Genomic DNA, 19517 nt, shown 5'->3' with positions numbered 1-19517 from the left:
GCAGTGGCTTGGGTCACTGCTGTGGTGCAGGTTGGGTCCCTGGCCTGGGAACTTCCGCATGCCACAGGTGTGGCCAAGAAAGAAAGAAAGAAAGAAAGGGAAGGAAGGGAAGGAAAGAAGAGAGGGAGGGAGGGAGAAATAAATAAATGTGTACAAGGAACCCCATATTTATTTCCATAAATGTTGATTAGTTTTAAAAACATAGAAATCAAAAAACCTACATGTAAGGATAACCTGACCCCCTTGCTGTACAGTGGGAAAATAAAAAAAAAAAAAAAAACCTAATCAACAACAACTAAAACCCCAGCTAACTTTTTTAGTATTTTTATTAGTTGATTCATTCATAGATTAATAAGGGGAGTTGACATTTAGGAAAACATCTGGTCCTTATTTTGTTTTCTTTTTTCAACCTTTGTTATGTGGTTTATAAAATTCTTTGCTGAGAAAACATTTCCAAATTTCATGTAGCCAAAATAAAGTATCCTTGCACAGTGAAAACAACAACAAATACCTCAGTTAATTCTCAAGACAACACCTGAAATAGGTGTTACATCCATTTTACAGAAAACACAGTTGACACGCTTGGTAACTTGGGAATGAACAGAGAGCCAGAACTGGGACTTGGGTATACACAACACCAAAATTCCCAGCTTTCAATCTGCCACCAAGATTCTAAGAAAGGACAATTAATAGTGTCATTCAAACTGGTATTACCAGCAGAGAGAAAATGGTTGTTTTTAAATAGCACATGCTGGATATCCTTCATGGATATACATAAGGACCAACTTCATGCTTTTTATGGTTGCATAGTATTCTACCAAATGAACACTCCCCACATTTATTTATTTAGGCCAATATAATGTCATTTGGAAACTTACACGGTTGTATTCCTACTTCATTCCTTACATACCAAAATAAGTTCCAAAGTATAAAGGACTGGGGGAAAACTTTTCTAAAAAAAAAAAAAAAAAGACAGAAAAATGAATAAAATATATGAAAGCATAAGAAAATAGCTCACCCATTATCCCAAATATGCAAAGAGCCCTTACAAATCAATAAGAAAAGGATGAAAAAATCCCACTTGAAAAAAATGGGTCGGTCAATCAGATGAAAGGCAAAAAGAATAGAAAGAATCAAATGAAAGATGAGAAAATATTCAACATCCTTGAGAAAGTACAAATTAAAACAGGAATACCTTATATTTCCCCCACTAATTATCAAAGGTTACAACACATTGTCAAAAGGATAGAAAAACAGACATGCTTCATTCATTCAAAGAAGTTCTATATGCCAGGCACCAGGCTAGGACCAGCAGTGAACAAGATACCCAAGGTCTCGGCCCTTAGGGAATTTGTATTCCAGGTGCGTAGAGATGGAAGAAAGATAATACAGAAGAAGGAAATAAACAATTATTCAGATAAGTATCGCTCATAAAAGTACAAATTGGTACAACTTCATTGACTCCATTGCTTGGCAATATGGCAGCATCTATCATAATTTTGGGCCAGCCATTCTATTTCTATCTATTTCTAGATATCTAGATATTCTACATACAGATACTCTCACTTCTGCTTAAGCACAAAGATATGTGTACATGGATGTTCACTGGAGTGCTGGGTGTAGTTATGGAACAAAAATGGAAACAAGCTTAATGTTCTTCAAATGAACAAATTATGCAACATCCAGACAATGGATCATAATGTAACCAGTAAAGATCAGGTTTGCTTTTTATTTGTTTGTTTTGTTTTTTGTTTTTTAATGTATCCAGGTGGAAAGACTTTGAAGACACATTGGAGGGAAGGAAAAAAAGTTGCTAAAATAGTATACGTAACATCTCATTTTTCTTAAAAAGAAAGAGACGCACTCATTTCTGTAAGTATACATGTACATGTGCCTGTATAATTAGACATAGCTGGGTTAATGTGTGACTATACGATTAGACATATACAGGTTAATATGTGACTAAGAAAAATCTGGAAAGTGGGATTATGGGAAGCTTTTTAAGAGTACAAATTTCTCTACTGTTTGGCTGTTGTACAAGAAGTAGGTGCTATTTTTAGATTCAGCAAAGAATAAGAGAAAAAGCGTTTAAAAAAAAAAAAAAAGAAAAGTCATGTATTTAAGGGTCATTTGGTTTCCTCAGTTTATATTCCCAAACTTCAGGCTAAAAATTAATCTGGAAAGAAAACTTCAGCTACAGAGGAAGAATAACAAAGTAGCTAATCCTTTGCCTCATTCCTTAAATTCAAAGCCACTGATAAAGGGGGGGGGGGGAATATGTGTTCAGTATTTACGAAAGAGTTGTTATTCACTTCATTTTCAAAGCAACCCACAAAATGAAACGGGCCTAATCCCACAGATGAGGAAACCGAGGATCCTAGAGGTTAAGCGATTGCCCTAGAACAGAAGCTGCCTTCTGCCTCAGTTCTAGGATCCAGGAAGATAAGACTTCCAGCTGGGGGTTCTTATCTCCTGGCCATTCCCTCAGGTCCCTGTGAGTGGAGAGCTTGAAGGGTTGGGGTGGGACAGGAGAACTGATTGTGGGGTTTTTGTCATTGTTCAAGGAGGCATTTTTCTCCTCGCCCATTTTGGCTCCTTCCTTCACATGCCCTCCCTGGGAGCTGCCACAGGAGTTCCAGGGGGCGAGCACAGCTCCCGGAAGTACCAGACTAGAATCCTGCCTGTCTGAAGTCCTGGGAGAAGCAGGGGCCTCCCTTTCCAGAACTCTCTTCAGTCACACCAGTACTCAACCTCTCCCTACGCCTGCCTGATCTCGCTTCTCTCAGCCTGCCTTCCATAAAGGGGGAAGGATCCATTGTGGGGATATTACTCCAAAGAGAAGACCAGAAAATGCTTTGGGAATTCTAAAGACGGGGTCCCCACCTCCCAATTAAATAATCCTTCACCCAACAGTTCACACCACTTAAGAGTCCCATGCTTTTTGTAATCGCAGTTTTAAAGATGGTATTTTAACACCCTGCATAGGAATGTCTCCTGTGGGTTATGTTTATTATCTGGTTGTACAGTGAATGGAGAACAAACAGAAAAGTTCAGCAGACCTGATTGCCTTTAATCTATCCCAGGCTACCACCTTTCAGTTCTAAGAAGTACAGTTCTTAGTTCTAGCACCAACTCTGCGTTAATCTTTCAATTAGGAAAAGAAAGGATTAAAATAGTTAAAAAAAATCAAAGTCCCAATTTGTTGAGCATGTTAACTTCCAAACAGGGAAAACATGTATCACTCTATTGTTAATAATGGCTAATGTGTTAGTGCTTATTATGTGCCAGACACTGTTTTCAGTGCTCTTCATGCATTAACTCATTTTAACTACACAATAGCACCTACTTTGCAGGCATTCTATTTCCTCCATCTTACAGAGGAAGAGCTGGAGGCACTGCCCAAAGGACCAGCCTCAGAAAGGCAACTGGAGACCTTGGCCATCTGGTCTACCTCTCCCGCCATATATCATTCGAACTCTTCCTTATGTTCCAAACCCTAGTCCTCCTGAATGGATTAGGAGTCTTCACAGTGTGATGCTTAACTGCATCCCCACCCCCACCCATTTTTGCCTTTCCACATGGCTTTTCTCTCTCTCCCGGAGCTATCCTCTCCTTCCAGTGGACAGGAAGTTTTATTCCATGAATGAATGACTGTACTATTGTGAAAATCCATCACTATACTTCAGATTCGAGGGCTGCTTTGGTAGGAAATACCAAAGCTTTCTCCATAACAAGCCATGCTTGCAAAGTTGCTCTTATCTCAAAGTCAGAATTCCCTGCACAGATTGCCTTGAGGGTCTCTTTCTTCTGATCTCCCAGACTCCTCCCCCACAGCCTCCTTCATCCCTTCCCTCTGGCTCCAGCCTTCAGGAAAGATCTGTCTCCACAGTGACCTTTGGCCACTGGCAAAAAGACTGATCTGGGAGTTTGCAGACCTCCACTCAACAGCTATATACCCTTTTCCTCAGGACTCCATTTCAGAGGAAGAGGACAGAGTTGGCTTCCCAGACCATTTCACTGTACCCAAAATTAGCCACTGGGCTTGGTGATAGGACACCCGTTAAGTAACACACCTTATGCAAGCCATGATGTTAGGGCATGGGTCTGACACCACAATGAGAAATGAGCATCCAATAGCTTAAATGACTTTTTAATTCACAGATCCAGCACAGATCTTAAATGACTTTTTCATTCACAGATCTCTTCCAAGTTCTCCAAGAACCTTAAACATATCGTTACAAAAAAGAAGACATGGGATGGCCTCAGAGAAATAGTGGCACAAACATCAGAGAGCCAGTGCAATAAACATTAGACGCTTAATAGCAAACTTTTCAATTAACCAGGAAGGTTTTGACTATCAACTGGTATGTCAAAACTACTTCTTTTCGAAACTGATGCTTATTTGTCACATGACATAGATGATAATAAACTACTTTAAAAAAGATACACCAGAGTTCCCGTCGTGGCGCAGTGGTTAACGAATCCAACTAGAAACCTTGAGGTTGCGGGTTCGGTCCCTGTCCTTGCTCAGTGGGTTAAGGATCCGGCGTTGCCGTGAGCTGTGGTGTAGGTCGCAGACGCGGCTCGGATCCCACGTTACTGTGGCTCTGGCGTAGGCCGGTGGCTACAGCTCCGATTCGACCCCTAGCCTGGGAACCTCCATATGCCACGGGAGCGGCCCAAAGAAATAGCAAAAAGACTAAATAAATAAATAAATAAAAATTAAAAATATACACTGAAAAAGCTATCAAGTACAGCATTACTAATAATAGCAACCAAAGAGAGAGAGAGAGAAGAAAGACAACATAGAAATAAAATAAATCATGCTTATTTTTAAATGTTCTGAATGTTTACGGAGCATCTACTCTCCAGGCACCAAGCTTAATGCTGAGGATACAATGTTAAAGCATAAACTTGGCTCTCCCCTCACCAGCTTCCATTCTATTATGGGAGCTAGACACTCAAATAATTACACTGGATATTTTCTTCCAGGAGTTATGACAATAATCTGTCCTGATTAATAAGAGAAAATAGTGAAACAATACGCAGATATTTTAAATAATGTTTAAGAGCTTTGATGATAACAGAAAAATCAGAATAGTATTTAATAAAAGCAAGAAACAATTTTATAAAGTATATCATAAAAATTTTTTTAAATATAGAAGGAAGTTTCAATGGTTGTAAATCCATCCATAAGAATAAGTGATTGAGAATGGCTAAGAATGATAAAAGAAACTTCTACTCCCAAAAATGGAAACGTGTTTCCCAGCCACAACTAGTTCAATTAGAAATGGGGCAAGAAGTTCCCATTGTGGCTCAGCGGTAATGAGACTGACGAGTATCCATGAGGACGCAGGTTCAATTCCTGGCCTCACTCAGTGGGTTAAGGATCTGGTGTTGCCATGAGCTGTAGTGTAGGTCACAGACAAGCCTCAGATCCAGCGTTACTGTGGCTGTGGTGTAGGCCAGCAGCTGCAGTTCTGATTCGACTTCTAGCCTGTGAACTTCCATATGCCACTAGTGTGGCTCTAAAAAAAAAAAGAAAGAAAGAAAGAAATGGGGCAAGAATCAGTGAATATCAGGTGTATAGAACAAATATTTATACTTTTCTGGATTAATACTTTAGAATATGGCTTTTTAAAGGTTTCAAAAGTGGCATTTAACCAGTATGAATAAGATAAACTGAGTATTAACTGGTAGGTTAACTATTTAGAAAACAAGCTTAGACTTTACATCAAATCACAAATTCCAAATGCAACATACGAAAGATAAATCCCACTAGTAAAGCTGGGGAAAAAAATAAATACATATATTTTATGTAATAATAATCCAAAATATCATTAAATGACTGATTATTGTTTGCAAAAGAATTCCAAATGTGCTGCAATATTAAAATTCAGAAATCATTACATGAAATCTAAGAAACCACTGAGCTGATTTTGGGGGATGGGCAGGCATTCTAAACATAAAAGAAAAATCATTTTATAAACTGAAAGATTTACAACAGATATTTAAATTTCTACACTAAAAAAAATCATGACCTATATCTCACACCATAGATACAGTTATCTCACAATAAATATAGTTAAGTGGTCAGGTGGAAAAGGTTTGCAAGTTATGGCAACTAAAAGGCCGATATTCTGCATACAGTGTACGTTCTTACAATTGGGAAGATAGAACCATCCCAATTAAAAAAAAAGTGCAAAGAACATGAACATAACTGATGAAGAAATTTAAAGATCAACAAATATATTTTTAAATATGCAACCCCATTAGCAATGATAGAAATGATAGTTTTAGATTAAGTCCTATGTTTCAGTCATCAGATGAAACACCACAAAATACAATATGAGAAAGAGACAGTGAAACGTACCCTGCTGGTTACCCTGTAAATTGGTACATTCTGCTGAGAAGACAGTTTTGTAAGATGTCTGAAAAGCTTTTTGACTCAAACATTTTGATCCAGGAAATGTACTCCTTTTTTTTTTTTTTTTTTTTTTTTTTTTTTTTTTTTTTTTTTTTTAGGGCTGCACCTGCGACATATGGAAGTACCCAGGCTAGGGGTCAAATTGGAGCTGCTGCTGCCAGCCTACACCATGGCCATAGTAATGCCAGACCCAAGCCCAATCTGTGACTGATGCCACAGTTCCCGACAACACTGGTTCCTTAACCCACTGAGTGTGGCCAGGGGTCAAATCTGCATCCTCATGGATACTAGTTGGGTTCTTAACCCCCTGAGCCACAACAGGAACTCCCAGTAAGTGTACCTCTAATCTATTTATCTAATATAATAATCAACATTTCACACAACGACAACTAAAAATTAAGTGTCCATACCATGAGACTAGTCAAAGTTAACAATAAAATACTATGCAACCATTACAAAAACCTAAGTTCTCAGAGCATTTTTTTCTTGTTTTACTGTACCTTTTGGCCTCACCTGCAGCATGCAGAAATTCTTGGGCAAGGATCAAACCCACACCACAGCAGTAACCAGAGCCACAGCAGTTATAATGCTAGATCCTCAATTGGCTGAGCCAACAGGGAACTCCTCAGAGCATTTTTAATGACATGAAAAAGTTCACAAATGTAGTAAATGAAGAAAACAGGATATATATCTGTAACATGATCATTATTTTAATTTTACATATACAAATATGTAAAAATAAGTCTAGCAATGATTCTCAAGTGAAATTAGAGATGTTAATTTTTCTTTTAACTGTCTTTATACTTTTCTAAATGATCCAAATTTTCTATAATGAACATGTATTATTTTATTTTATTATTTTATTTTTTTATTTTTTATTTTTTTTGTCTTTTTGCCATTTCTTGGGCCGCTCCCATGGCATATGGAGGTTCCCAGGCTAGGGGTCGAATCGGAGCTGTAGCCACCGGCCTACGCCAGAGCCACAGCAACGCGGGATCCTAGCCACGTCTGCAACCTACACCACAGCTCACGGCAACGCCGGATGGTTAACCCACTGAGCAAGGGCAGGGACCGAACCCGCAACCTCATGGCTCCTAGTCGGATTCGTTAACCACTGCGCCACAACGGGAACTCCATGAACATGTATTATTTTAATAATCAGGAAAATATAACTGGGAATTCCTGTTGGAAATGAATCTGACTAGGAACCATGAGATTGCAGGTTCGATCCCTGGCCTTACTCAGTGGGTTTAGGATCTGGCATTGCCATGAGCTGTGGTGTAGGTGGCAGATATGGTTCAGATTCCCTATTGCTGTGGCTGTGGTGTAGGCCAGAAGCTGTAGCTCCGATTCGACCCCTAGCCTGGGAACCTCCATATGCTGTGGGTGAAGCCCTAAAAAACCAAAAAAGAAAAAAAAAATGTATATATATATATATATACACACATACACACATATACAGAAAATATAACTTAAAAAAGATCTAAACCAAATATATCAAATTAATATAGAAGCAATTCTTTTCCCTTCTCTTAACTTACCTATATTAAGTAAAAGATAAGTCTTTTAAAAAGACCTAATAGGTTGACTGCCAAACACTGTCCCAAGTTGATGAGGGAGGGGGCAGAGAAAAGGTGAGGGAGGCAGTCAAAGGCCTTACGGGGTGAGGGGGGAGTCAAAGGCCTTACAGTAGGGAAGGAGCAGTCAAAGGCCTTACAAGTGGAGAGGGGGGGAGCGCACACAGTGTCCAGCAGCAGAACCTTGGCCCCAGGACAGGCCAGGAACAAGCACCACCCCAAGCTTGATGCTTTGTAAACATCACCCAATTTCTTCAGGATACACTTTGGTGAGAAAGCAGAGGCCCAGGGGGGAAAACCACTGCTCTAAGGTACACAAGTTGGTACGTTTGACCTTCCATGAAAGAGAAAGGAGAACGTCCAAAGCCATTCCACCCTCAAACAAGCGCAGACACAGAGAGGGAGTCTTGCATGCGGCCAGGTCACTGGCCATCAGCGATCACCAGCTTCAGCAGCTGGAACACAGATCTAAGGGCCTGAGTCAGGCACCCAAGAGCTGACTGAGCTTGGCCTGGCGACCAGCTGAGGATGCAGGACCATCTACAGGGATAAGCATGAGCATCCCTGGGTCACATCAACAGTGGGGGAAGGGAGGTCCCATCCAGAGGCAGACACAGGGCCACCTGTTAATCCTGAGCTGCTTCGGGACCCAGAAGCCAGCAGTTCAGCTGTCAGAGCTAGGCCCAGTGGTCAGGCTGGACTTCCACCTCGGTCTGGCTTCCAGATTGGGGAGCCCAAGTTCTGCAGAAAGGAAGCCACTGGGATAGAACAAACCACACTGCCACTTCCTTGCACTTAGTGCCACGTTCCAGAACCACTGTGGCCCCTGCCCCTCTGCTCTTCCCATTTTAAAGGAGGGGTGATTAATCCACTTGGGGTGACCAGGGGAGGGGGTACAAGAAACACAGACACATAATCGGTACAGAAACCATCAGTTAGGACATGAATCCATGTGTCCTGAATGAGGGCATCAGAAACCAAACAGGCACCTCCCACACCTTCACTCTTTGAAAACTCACAAAACAACACATCTCATTTCACATGTGAAGACACTGAGGCTCAGAGAAAAAGAAAAGGCGACTCAAAGCCACAGTGCTGGGAAGGGCTGGGGTTGCCTTGCCAAGTCCAAAGCATGTGCCCTTTCTCTCAGGACGCTGTGAGCAAGCCGGTCCCTACCACCACTGAGGGCCCCTGCCTGGCACATGTAGCACCCGGCCACCAGGCTGCCTTAGGCGGGCCTTCCCATCTCTGCAGCTCCAGAAGGGGCAGCTGACCTGTATACCAACAGCGCTCAACCTGCGTCCAGGAAAGGACCCCAGCTGTGGGCCCCGTGGCTGCCCATCACCGAGCACCTGCTCCCTGGAGGGCCTGTGCCAGGACCGTGACCCACATCTGGTCTGAGTGAAACATAGCTGATGAGTCCATTTTCCAGATGAAGACACTGAGGCTTCGGGAGCTGCAGAGCAGGAAACAGAAGCTATCTGCCACCAGAGCCTCCTTTCCCAAGCTCAGCTCTCCCTCTCTGACAAGGCAACAGGTCATTCAGGTCAAAGTCTCCAGCCCTTCTGGACGATGTCCCCAGCCCCTAGCGGTCCCTGGGCCCAGAGCTCCAGCACTACCTTGGTTGAGGTAGGTCAAGGTCTCTTCGTGCAGCTTCACAGCCGGGGATGTGGCAGCACACAGCACATACTGCAGGGGCGGCAGGCGGGCCTCCGTCTCCGGGGACAGCTGGGGCTCTTCCTGCTTGAAGATGGGCAGAGCAAGGACGTCGCTGCAACACACAGGAGGAAGCAGGCGGTCAGGAGCCGAGCCCCCAGGGGCCCAGAGCCAGGACACAGACTGCAGGGTCAAGGGCAGTACTGCCAAGCACAGTGCATGGCCCCGCAGACAGGGTCACCAACACTCAAAAGATGCTTCCCAACGGGGGAATCAGTCCTGTTCTACTTTTACTCCATGACCTTCGAGGGATTTATTCAGCCAAAACATCAGGGCGGTAAAAATGTACGAAGGAGATTTTTTTAAATCGACAAATTACAGAAATCTCTGTGACAAAAGCGGCAATGAAGTGAACATTAGATGCCACATGGGGTCCATCCACAAGAGTCTGGCTTTTAGAATAAGAACCGGAACAAAATTTTTAGTTTTTTAAACAAACTGTTCTCCATGATGGAAGATCAGAGAAAAAGAATGTGTACTATATTCATGCACATATATATGTACATATCCATATATATGTACATATCCATATATATATATATATATATGTATGACTGGGTCTCTTGGCTATACAGCAGAAATTGACAGACATTGTCAATCAACTCTACTTTTAAAAATTTTAAAAATAAAAAAATAAACCATTCTAGTTATTGGCCACTTCTGAGACCAATACAACTCTGTCCTCTGGGCTCTGTAAACTATGCAAATGCAGAAGCTGTTTGCTTCCATCACCCAAACGGATACATCCCTCTGCCCTTTCAAAAAAAAAAAAAAAGGCCTGCTGGCCTATAACCCCTATTTTAAGGGTCATCCTAATATCTCCTAGATGCAAAACAAGAAGGATCTTGCTGTCAATTCAGTTTTCTTAAGCAAATAGAAAATACTCAGATGCTCAAAGGTTCTTTTCCTCCACCTCTAAACAAAAATCCCCATCAGAGCCAAAAAAAAAAAAAAAAAAAAAAAATCAGCCTATAACCCAAGAACTTGTCTCTAGGTCTATTGTTTAAATATCTTCACAAGGGAAAAAGAAATCCCTGAGAACATGAATGGCCTGCAAGCAGGACAGGCTCCTAACCAGCTCTCTAGGTTATAAACGGCACAGAAATTATGCCCAAAAAAGTGCCAGTGCCTTTATCTTGATAACCTCCTCCCTTCAAGTGTCCAGGGTTACAAACCCGATTCGCTGACCCCGCTTAACTCTATAAAACAGCAGAGTCACTGGTACAATCAGTTCCTCACACAACACAATAAACAAGTATCTCTAAAACACAAATCCCACACACACCCGGGCAGGTGTGAGCACGTCTCCCAAGGAAGAGTCTGGGAGTTCCCATTGTGGCTCAGCGGTAATGAACCCTGATTAGAATCCATGTGGATTCGGGCTAGATCCCTGTCCTCACTCCATGAGTTAAGGCTCCAGTGTTACCATTGCGGTGAGCTCAGGCATAGGTCGTGGATGTGGCTTGGATCTGGTGTTGCTATGGCTGTGGTGCAGGGGGGCAGGTGCAGCTCCGATTGGACCCCTAGCCTGGGAACCTCCATATGCCGTGGGTGCAGCCCTAAAAAACCAAAAAAAAAAAACAAGGAAAAGCCTGGCTTGGGCCACACCTTCCCCTGCCACCATCCTCGGCCCACCAACAAGGGGACGGCAGTCTTGACTCCTGCACACCACACCTTCCCTTGACCACACTGGGGTGCACTCCCAGCCCAAGTGGTTATCTAGGAACAGGGGGGAAGCAGGCAGGCCTGCCCACCCAGGATTGCATACTTTCATGTTTGCCCAGACCATGTTAATAATCCATGAGCTGCTGCCTTTAAATTAAAGAAGAAAAGAAAAGTGGGAGTTGGGGGGTGGTGGTAAGAACCATCACTCAACAGTAACTTGTTTCAAGCCTGGCATCCTTATTTGCTGAAGAATAAAAGTCACAAGAACATCAAACAGAAGGAGGGGAGAAGGGGGTAAAGGTCATTCCCCCTGGGAAGGTCTGAAAACTTGCAGAGGTGCTGCACAGTCAGGAGAGGACCAAAAATAAAACTGCAAAAACCAAAGAAAGGGACAAGACCTCCACTCTAGAGCCAGGGGGCCAGGGGCATATTCACTGACCCTCACCTTGGGCTTCCCCAAGGTCAACCTCTACCAGGGTGAAAACCCCAGCTGCCAAGAAGTTAACTAAAGCATGTGGACCAAATGCTTCTTTATCCACGTCCCAAATAACCCTAGAAATCAATATGGCTTTATAGTACATTTCACCCCAACTCCCAACCCACCTCACCCTGCTTAATGCAATAACAAAATCCTAAAAAGGTATCTGAAGTGCTCCGCAAACAAATTCCCATCTCAGTGGCAGGGGCACCCCCCTACACACACACGAGAAAAATTATTCCTGAAAGGGATGACATTTTCAGTGTCCAGGAAGTTTTAAATCCACTCACTTCTGCCCTCAGGGTAACCTTCAAACTCATTTCAGAGGTATGGCAACAGACCTAATGGCCACAAGCAAAAATTCAGGTAACATTACAACTAAAACAGTACCACACAGTACAATGGCAAAGTATTCCATTGCCTCATCTCATGTAAGTGGATGGACACCATCGTCTGCCCAGGACTGGCATCTGCCCAGGACTGACATCTGCCCAGTGGGCGTGCAACATCCCCCAGAGCAGCTTCCCTCTGGTGACATCGCAGGGGTCAGCAGGGAGTGTCAGTTCTTAATTAAGACTCTATAGATTTACGCCATCTCCTATTATTCTGGCCCAAGAATAAAAACCAGCAGACTTAGCCGTTAAACTCCTTTGCCTTTTAGAATGGGGATTTCTTCACAGAGGTCTACGGGACAAACATCTATCAAAAGCCAGGATTTACAAAGCACCTGTACTGCTAAATCTGAGTGGAACTTCTTGGGGCTAGAAATACAAAATAAAGCACTCAGGTCGCTCTCACTCTGGGGCTGTCAGCACCAGCGGGTCCCGAGGTCCCACTCAACTCACTTTCTCTGAGCTCCTACCAAATGCCCTTTGGGTTAAATTAGGCACATTTCATAAACTGTGACTAGGATGGAAATAAGGACAGGCTAAAGCTGGCTCAGGCGAGTTCAGAAAGTGAAATGACTGCCCATTAGTACCGGGCCAGCTGCACAACAGGGAAAAACAATTCTCCAGGAACTGAAGCTGTGGGGTGGGGGGTGGGGGTGCCACTTCCTTAAAGGGGAGAGGAGAGAGGACTGCAAAACAGGCAGGACTTACTTTTCCCTTTGAAGAGCACTAGTCAAATCCCTGCAGAAGAAGAAAGATTTCCATCAAGGGCAATAAACGTGTGGGCCTCGGACCCAAACTGGCAAGACCACCTGGTGGGAGGAGGCAACCGGTCCCTCCCGAGTCCTCCGCCGCCACCGCCGGCCCGCGAGGCCGAGCGCAGGTCAACGCTGGCCGCTCACTCGCCCCTCGACCCGATCAAGGACAGCGGCGAGGACGCGAGGCTCGGAGAGGGACCCGGGCGGAGAGGGGCAAAGAGAAGGGGACTTGACTTCCTGGGACAGACTCCAGATTGATGGCTGGACGCTCCCTCTTCTCCGACGCGAGCGGGGAGAGGAGAGTCGGGGCTGACTGACCGCCCCCGGGAGGCTGCGGCCTCAGACGCGTGCTGCGCTCCCGCCGGGGGTCGTCAGGAGAGCAGCCTCACCAGCGCTAGGCTCCGCAAACCCGACTTCCCGGAGGGCGGTCCACTGCGAGCGTCGGATCCCACCAGGGAACGTCTGTCGGCCCCAGGAAGGACCCTGGGCAGACCTCCCTCTCAGTCCCCAAAGGGCAGACAGTGGGGAGGCAGGGGCGCAGCGAGGACGCGGGACCCCTGGCCTGGCAGCTCCCCTCCAGGGCCCCGCCCTCGGCCCAAGCCCGGGGGCTGCCTGTAGGGCCGCGGCGGCGCGACCCTTACCGCAGGTAGCTGCCGGAGTTGTGCTGGTTGTAGTGCTCGGGCTGCGTGTGCCAGAACAGCATGGCTGGGGCTCCGAGCCCGGCCCGACTTGGGCGTGCAGCTGACGGGACGGGACCGGACGGGACTCCGGACGCGACTCCGGACGCGCAGACCTCACGGTCACCTGCAAGCGGCGCTCCGGAGCTAAGCGCTGACCCGCCCCGCGCATTTATGGACGGCCCGGGGGGCGGGGCCTCGACCGGGCCCGCCCCCAGGCTGCGCTGCCGGGCTGTGGCCGCCTCACCTGGCTGACCCGCACCGCTTGGGCGCGCCCCTCCCGGGAGCGAGCGCGCCAGCAGGGTGGCGATCTAGAGCGGGCAGCACGGCCGCCCTGGCCCTCCTTCCTTCCCGACCCCCGAGGGTGGGGATCGGGTAAGGATCGCCGCAGTCCCAGTGGCCTCCCGCTCCTTCTCGCGCCTTCTCCATTCTGCGCCCAGGGCCGGTCCCCGGAGCAGCACGGTGATAGGGAAGCGGTCTCTGACCTAGACACCAAACACGCTCTGCCCACTTACCTTACTCTTGATTTTTCATAGCACTTGACATTTCCAGATATCGTGTTTTGTCTTGTTTGTTTTTAATGTATCCTTGTGCATGGGTTGTCTTTTCCAGTAGAATATAATCTCCAAGAGGGCAAGGATGGATTCCTACCTTTTAGAAAAGTGTTTGGGTCATAGTGAGTGCTCTGTAAACATCTGCTGAATAAATATGAAAAAAGGAATGTATCCAGCCAGTAGTCAGTGAAAGCTTTCTGGAGGAGGTGACATTGAGTTGAGGCCTTATAGATTCAAAGGACTCACCTCTGCGAACATCTGGAGGGAAAATGGTTCCAGGCAGGGGCAGTGGTCATTGCCAAGGCCCTGGGGCTGGGTGACCAAGAGGAAAGCTTAGGAGGTGAGGTGGGAGGGGTGGGTGGGGCTGATCAAAGAGGACCTGTCAGGCCTGCAAAGAGGGAGCTGGGCTTTTACACTAAGTGTGTTGTAAGGAGGAGTAGAGTATCTGATTTGCCTTTTGGAAAGATGGGTCTGGAAGGAGTGTGGACAGCTGGTCATGGAGGTGGGGCAGTTAGGAGGGAGTGGAGGTCAGAACTCTAACCCACACGCAAGTGGCATCCGCACCCCCTCTACATGACACTGTTCCTGGCACAGAAGAGCTTTTATCCCGTGGAGACCCGGACCAGAACTGCCAGCTCCCCCAAGCATGAGGGTGTCTAAAATCCTCCCTGGCTCAGCTCTCTCTGCTGCTCTCCCTTCAGCCACAGGTGACAGCTGGCAGCCACTTCCTCTGAGCAGCCCTTAGGGACTACTACTCCTCACTGCTCCTCTGCCACTGAGATTTCCCTTCAAGGAGGATTTCTTTTTCTTTTTTGTCTTCTTAGGTATGTACCTGAGGCATTTGGAAATTCCCAGGCTAGGGGTTGAATCAGAGCTGCAGCTGCCGGCCTACACCCCAGCCACAGCAGTGCCAGATCCAAGCTGCATCTGCGACCTAAACCACAGCTCGTGGCAACACTGGATCATTTACCCACTATACAAGGCCAGGGATTGAACTTGCACCCTCATGGATACTAGTCAGGTTCTTAACCCGCTGAGCCACAACGGGAACTCCCAAGGAAGGATTCTTGCACCAGCCACAGGGCTACAAGCAGACAGCTCTCAGCCATCTGCACTGCCAGGCGCTCTGTTGCAGAGAGCCACCTCACCCAAGATAACACCCCTGCTGAGGTGGCCCCAGTGACTTCCCAGACAAGAACATCAAAGTCTGGCCATCTCTGCTGATGGGCTGTCTTAGCCTCAGGATTCCCCTTCCTCCCTTGGAAGGTGCACTCCTGCTTCCTTCCCATCACTTGCACAGCTGTTCATCTCAAGGGACCTTCCACATTGACACTCTGAACCTGAAGCTCCATCGGAGGGTCCCTGACGAGCCCATTGTTTATACAGGAGGCATTCTGGGGAGCTGTGGAAAAAGCAGGCCCATTTCTGGATTCCCTCACTGGACAAATACCTCCAGAGCACCTGCCATGTGCCAGGAGCCTGGGACACCACATGCAAGCCTGCCTTCTGACAGCAGCATGATCAAGGACATAGAAGCCTCACCTAGGAACACAAGGGAGGACTTTTGCACACGGGAAAGGCTCCCTGGTAAAAGTGGTGCCACCTGACAGATGGGTGCATGGAAGTTAGGCCTATCCATGAAGTGAGAACTGGAGAAGGGTCTCCAGCTGAGGCTGGAGGGCAACCAATGTGGACAAGAGCTCACAGGGGCCCAAACCTGGCTTTCTCTGCCACCTTCCCCACCTCCACCAGCTTGTCAGGTGTGTGACTCATCACATCAAGATGGTCCTGTGACTTGCTTTGAACACAAGGGTCCCAGTTCCAGCTGGCCCCAAGAGGCCAGGCGGCTTCTGCTGCCCCTCTCTTGGCTCCCTGGACCACCAAGCCTAACTGCCCCAGTGGTGAGCAAGGCCCACCAGGCCCCAGCCATTCGGGCCACCAACAAAGACCACTTTGCATGGCCCATGGATCTGCTCCAGCAGACACTACAAGGCACAGAAATGAGCTGCCACCCCCCAACCCCCCACCCCCAGCCCTGCCCAAAGTGCAGCCCTGGGAGCAAAGGCATGCATGCGGCTTTCAGCCACAGAGCGTCTTCATGGTGGGTTCCCACCAACAGAGAGATGTGCTGGGCTCTTCCAGCCTCAGCTTTGCTGTTGGTGAATGGGGCTCATCAGGCTTAGTTTCAAGGTGGCGATGAGCTTTGGGGTCAGTGGGTGTAGCCTCCAGGGAGTGACCAGCTCTCTCCGTGCCTTTAGGTGACTGCACACCTTCACTGCATTCCTAGATGTTGACTCTCCTAAGGGTAGGGTAGGCAATGCCCTCAGAGACTGTCCCTGAGTCAGGCTGTCTGGACACTGACGCATGGCCCTGACCGCAACTTGTCAGTGTTACAGAGCACGGTTAGGCCCGGTCTGGACCCCAGGGGCTCCCAGTCCAGTGAGGAGACAGACACACAGGCAATGGCCTACCCGTCCCTCTTTTCACTTTGTAAACATCCACAACTCACTTATGATGGGGTACCGACTTTACTCTGTGCCAGGCCCAGTGCCATGGAATTTACCCACCCTGAGAAGTAGGCTTATCACCCCATCTCACAGATGCGGAAACTATGGCTCAGGAGGCTAAATGCCACCACTGGGTGTTGAGGCCAGATCTCAGAGTTCAGGGCCACCATCCATTCCTGCCCTGAGGCTTTGCCTTTCTTTCTTGGCATGAGGCCGGGCAAATGTGCTGTGATCAGATGGGCATCTGCTCCCAAGGAGCGGCCAGGGCCCCCAGATCCCATAGGCATGGAAGTTTTCCTGGGGTGAGCCTCTCCCTGGACCCTTTCCTTTATACCCACGGGTTTGGCAGGCAGCAGGTGCCAACAAAGAGCATGCAGCCTTTTTCAGGCTAGTGGCAGGGCCAGACCTCACTGCTATGCCCACCACGGGGCAGTGAAATGGGACAAGCCCAGTGCTGGCAGGAGGGAGCCCTCCTAGACCTGGCCTCTGGCCAATCAATGATGCATGCTTTCTTTCTTTCTTCCTTTTTTTTTTAAAAGGTCTTTTTTGGCCACGCCCACAGCATGCAGAAATTCCAGAGCCAGGAATCAAACTTGCACCACAGCAGCGACCTGAGCCCCAGCAGCCACAAGCCAGATGCTTAACCTGCTGTGCCACCAGGGAAGTCCAAGTTAGTTTTTTTTTGGTTTTTTGTTTGTTTGTTTGTTTTTTGTTTTTTGTCTTTTTAGGGCTCCACCCCCGGCATATGGAGGTTCCCAGGCTAGGGTTTGAATTGGAGCTGTAGCTGTAGCTGTAGCCACTGGCCTACACCACAGCCACAGCAAATTGGGATCCAAGCTGCGTCTGCAACCTATGCCACAGCTCACAGCAATGCTGGATCCTTAACCCACTGAGTGAGACTAGGGATCCAACCTCCATCCTCATGAATCTTAGATTCATTTCCACTGAGCCACATGGGAACTCCCAAGATTTTTAAAATTTGAAGTATAATTGGTTTACAATGTTGTGTTAATTCCAGGTGTACAGCACAGCAAATTGGTGTTCTTCAGATTGTCCTCCCTTATAGGTTATTACAAAATACTGAGTATAGTTCCCTGTGCTACTCGTAGGGGCCCTCTTTATAGTTCCTTGGACTGTGACTCCCACTGAGAGGCAAAGCCCCAGGCAGGAGATAGGAAGCTCCATTTGCTGAGTGCTAGCTCTGCACGGGCATTCATTCCCTGCATGCACTCTCCACTACAGCACAGCGAGGTTCAGTGCGATCACCCCCAGAGAGGAAACTGAGCCTGGTAACCTAGACAGGCTTCCTGGAAGAGGGGGCAGGGGGAAGATTTGAGTTGGGTTCCAAGGGAGGTAAGATTCCTGTAGGTGAAAGAAAACAGAGGTGGGTTCTCCAGGCCTGAGGACCAACTCAAACAAAAGTGGGAAGGGAGGAGAGAGTGTGCTGCCCTGTCCAGGGCTCCACATTTGCTTCACCTGCTCTTCCCGCATGCTTCCAGCGGCCAGGAGTGGGCCAACTCCTCTCAGCCCTCTCCACCAGAGCAGACGTTCACAAGTTTGCCTAGAATCCCTTGAATCCTTCCTCAGGCTTTGACAGAATAGTTCCTTGACTCTAAGATGCCATGAATCATAAGACGGCCCATCATTTTATGGACCAGTAAGAGAAAATACTGAGAATTAAATAATGACACAGTGTTTTCTTTCTTTTTCTTTTTTTCTTTCTCTCTCACCTATTTTAGGGCTGCACCCGTGGTGCAGCCCATGGAAGTTCCCAGGCTGGGTGTTGAATTCAAGCTACAGCTGCCAGCCTACACCATAGCCATGGCAACACTGGATCCAAGCCACATCTGTGAGCTATGTCATAGCTTGCTTCAATGCCTGATCTTTAACCTACTGAGCAAGGCCAGGGATCAAACCCGCATCCTCATGGACACTAGTCAGGTTCTTAACCCGCTAAGCCACAAGGGAAACTACTTTTTTCTCCTTTTTATTTTTTTCCCCCCAGTGTGCAGTGACTTGATGTAGGATCTCAATTCTAGACCAAGGATTGAACCTGGGTACCATGTTGTATCCTAACCACTAGACCACAAGGGAACTCCTGACACAATGATTTCTTATCCCTCAGACTTTACATTTTGTTCTTGAAAGTTCTTGTTTTATTTACTGAGGTGTCCATCCCTCTTGTACACCCATTAGAAAGGAAAACATTGCAAAGGAGGCCATTTAACTTATTTCTAGAAGTTCTCTACGTTTCAGGTCCAACCCTTCTGGACCCCCTTTTAACTCAGCATTGTCCATTGTAGGTTCTGCTTCCTGCATTTGGGGATGGAGCACCAATGGTACAGCATTTAGGAGCCCTGTTTGTTCCAGAAGTTTCTTCCAAGCTGCAGACACTTCATTTGCACCCTTTCGATGAAGATGATTTCACAACATTATGTATCTCAGAATCAGTGAAATATGCTGGTTTACCACAACTGGGAATCCTACCTTCTTAAGGTCAAAATTGTAAACTACATGTCCCAGCCTCCCTTGCAGATCTGTGACCTAGTTTGCACCAATAAGATGGATCCATCAAAGGCTCTGATTTGGAGACGCAGGCTGGGCAGAGGTCATCCCTTTTGCTGGAATGGGTGGCAGCAGAGGAAAGGCTTCTGAGGTTGTTCAGACCAATTAAGCAACACTATTTCTGGGAGCATTGCCTAGACTTGCTCCTTCAGGCCTTCTAACAGTTCTGCAGGAAGGAAATTCCTTTCTGCCCCCAACTAATTA

The 19517-nt window shown here is 46.8% G+C and overlaps 1 protein-coding gene across 5 annotated transcripts in view; it reads right to left on the bottom strand.

Moving 5' to 3' along the window:
- Positions 1-13790, bottom strand: part of TFCP2L1 (transcription factor CP2 like 1) — a 66472-nt gene extending 52682 nt beyond the window's left edge. For 3 of the 5 annotated variants that reach the window (XM_084999621.1, XM_084999622.1, XM_084999623.1), the window contains exons 1-2: positions 13652-13790; positions 9624-9775 (exon numbers count right to left, since the gene is read on the bottom strand). In XM_084999621.1, the coding sequence (XP_084855747.1) occupies positions 9624-9775; positions 13652-13713 (214 nt within the window). In that variant the 5' untranslated portion in view covers positions 13714-13790. Of the gene's footprint in view, positions 1-9623; positions 9776-12963; positions 12994-13651 lie in introns of all 5 variants that reach the window. The other 2 variants (XM_084999620.1, XM_005671641.4) reach the window with 1 other exon arrangement.
- Between the last annotated feature and the right edge of the window lie 5727 nt (positions 13791-19517).

Source organism: Sus scrofa, chromosome 15 (genome assembly GCF_054392235.1).
Source record: "Sus scrofa isolate SSC_HxYL_T2T_F1_AM1 chromosome 15, Sscrofa_HxYL_maternal_Yorkshire_Landrace_v2.0, whole genome shotgun sequence".
In the NCBI taxonomy this organism is placed as follows: domain Eukaryota; kingdom Metazoa; phylum Chordata; class Mammalia; order Artiodactyla; family Suidae; genus Sus; species Sus scrofa.
This window is presented reverse-complemented; position numbering and strand designations above follow the sequence as displayed.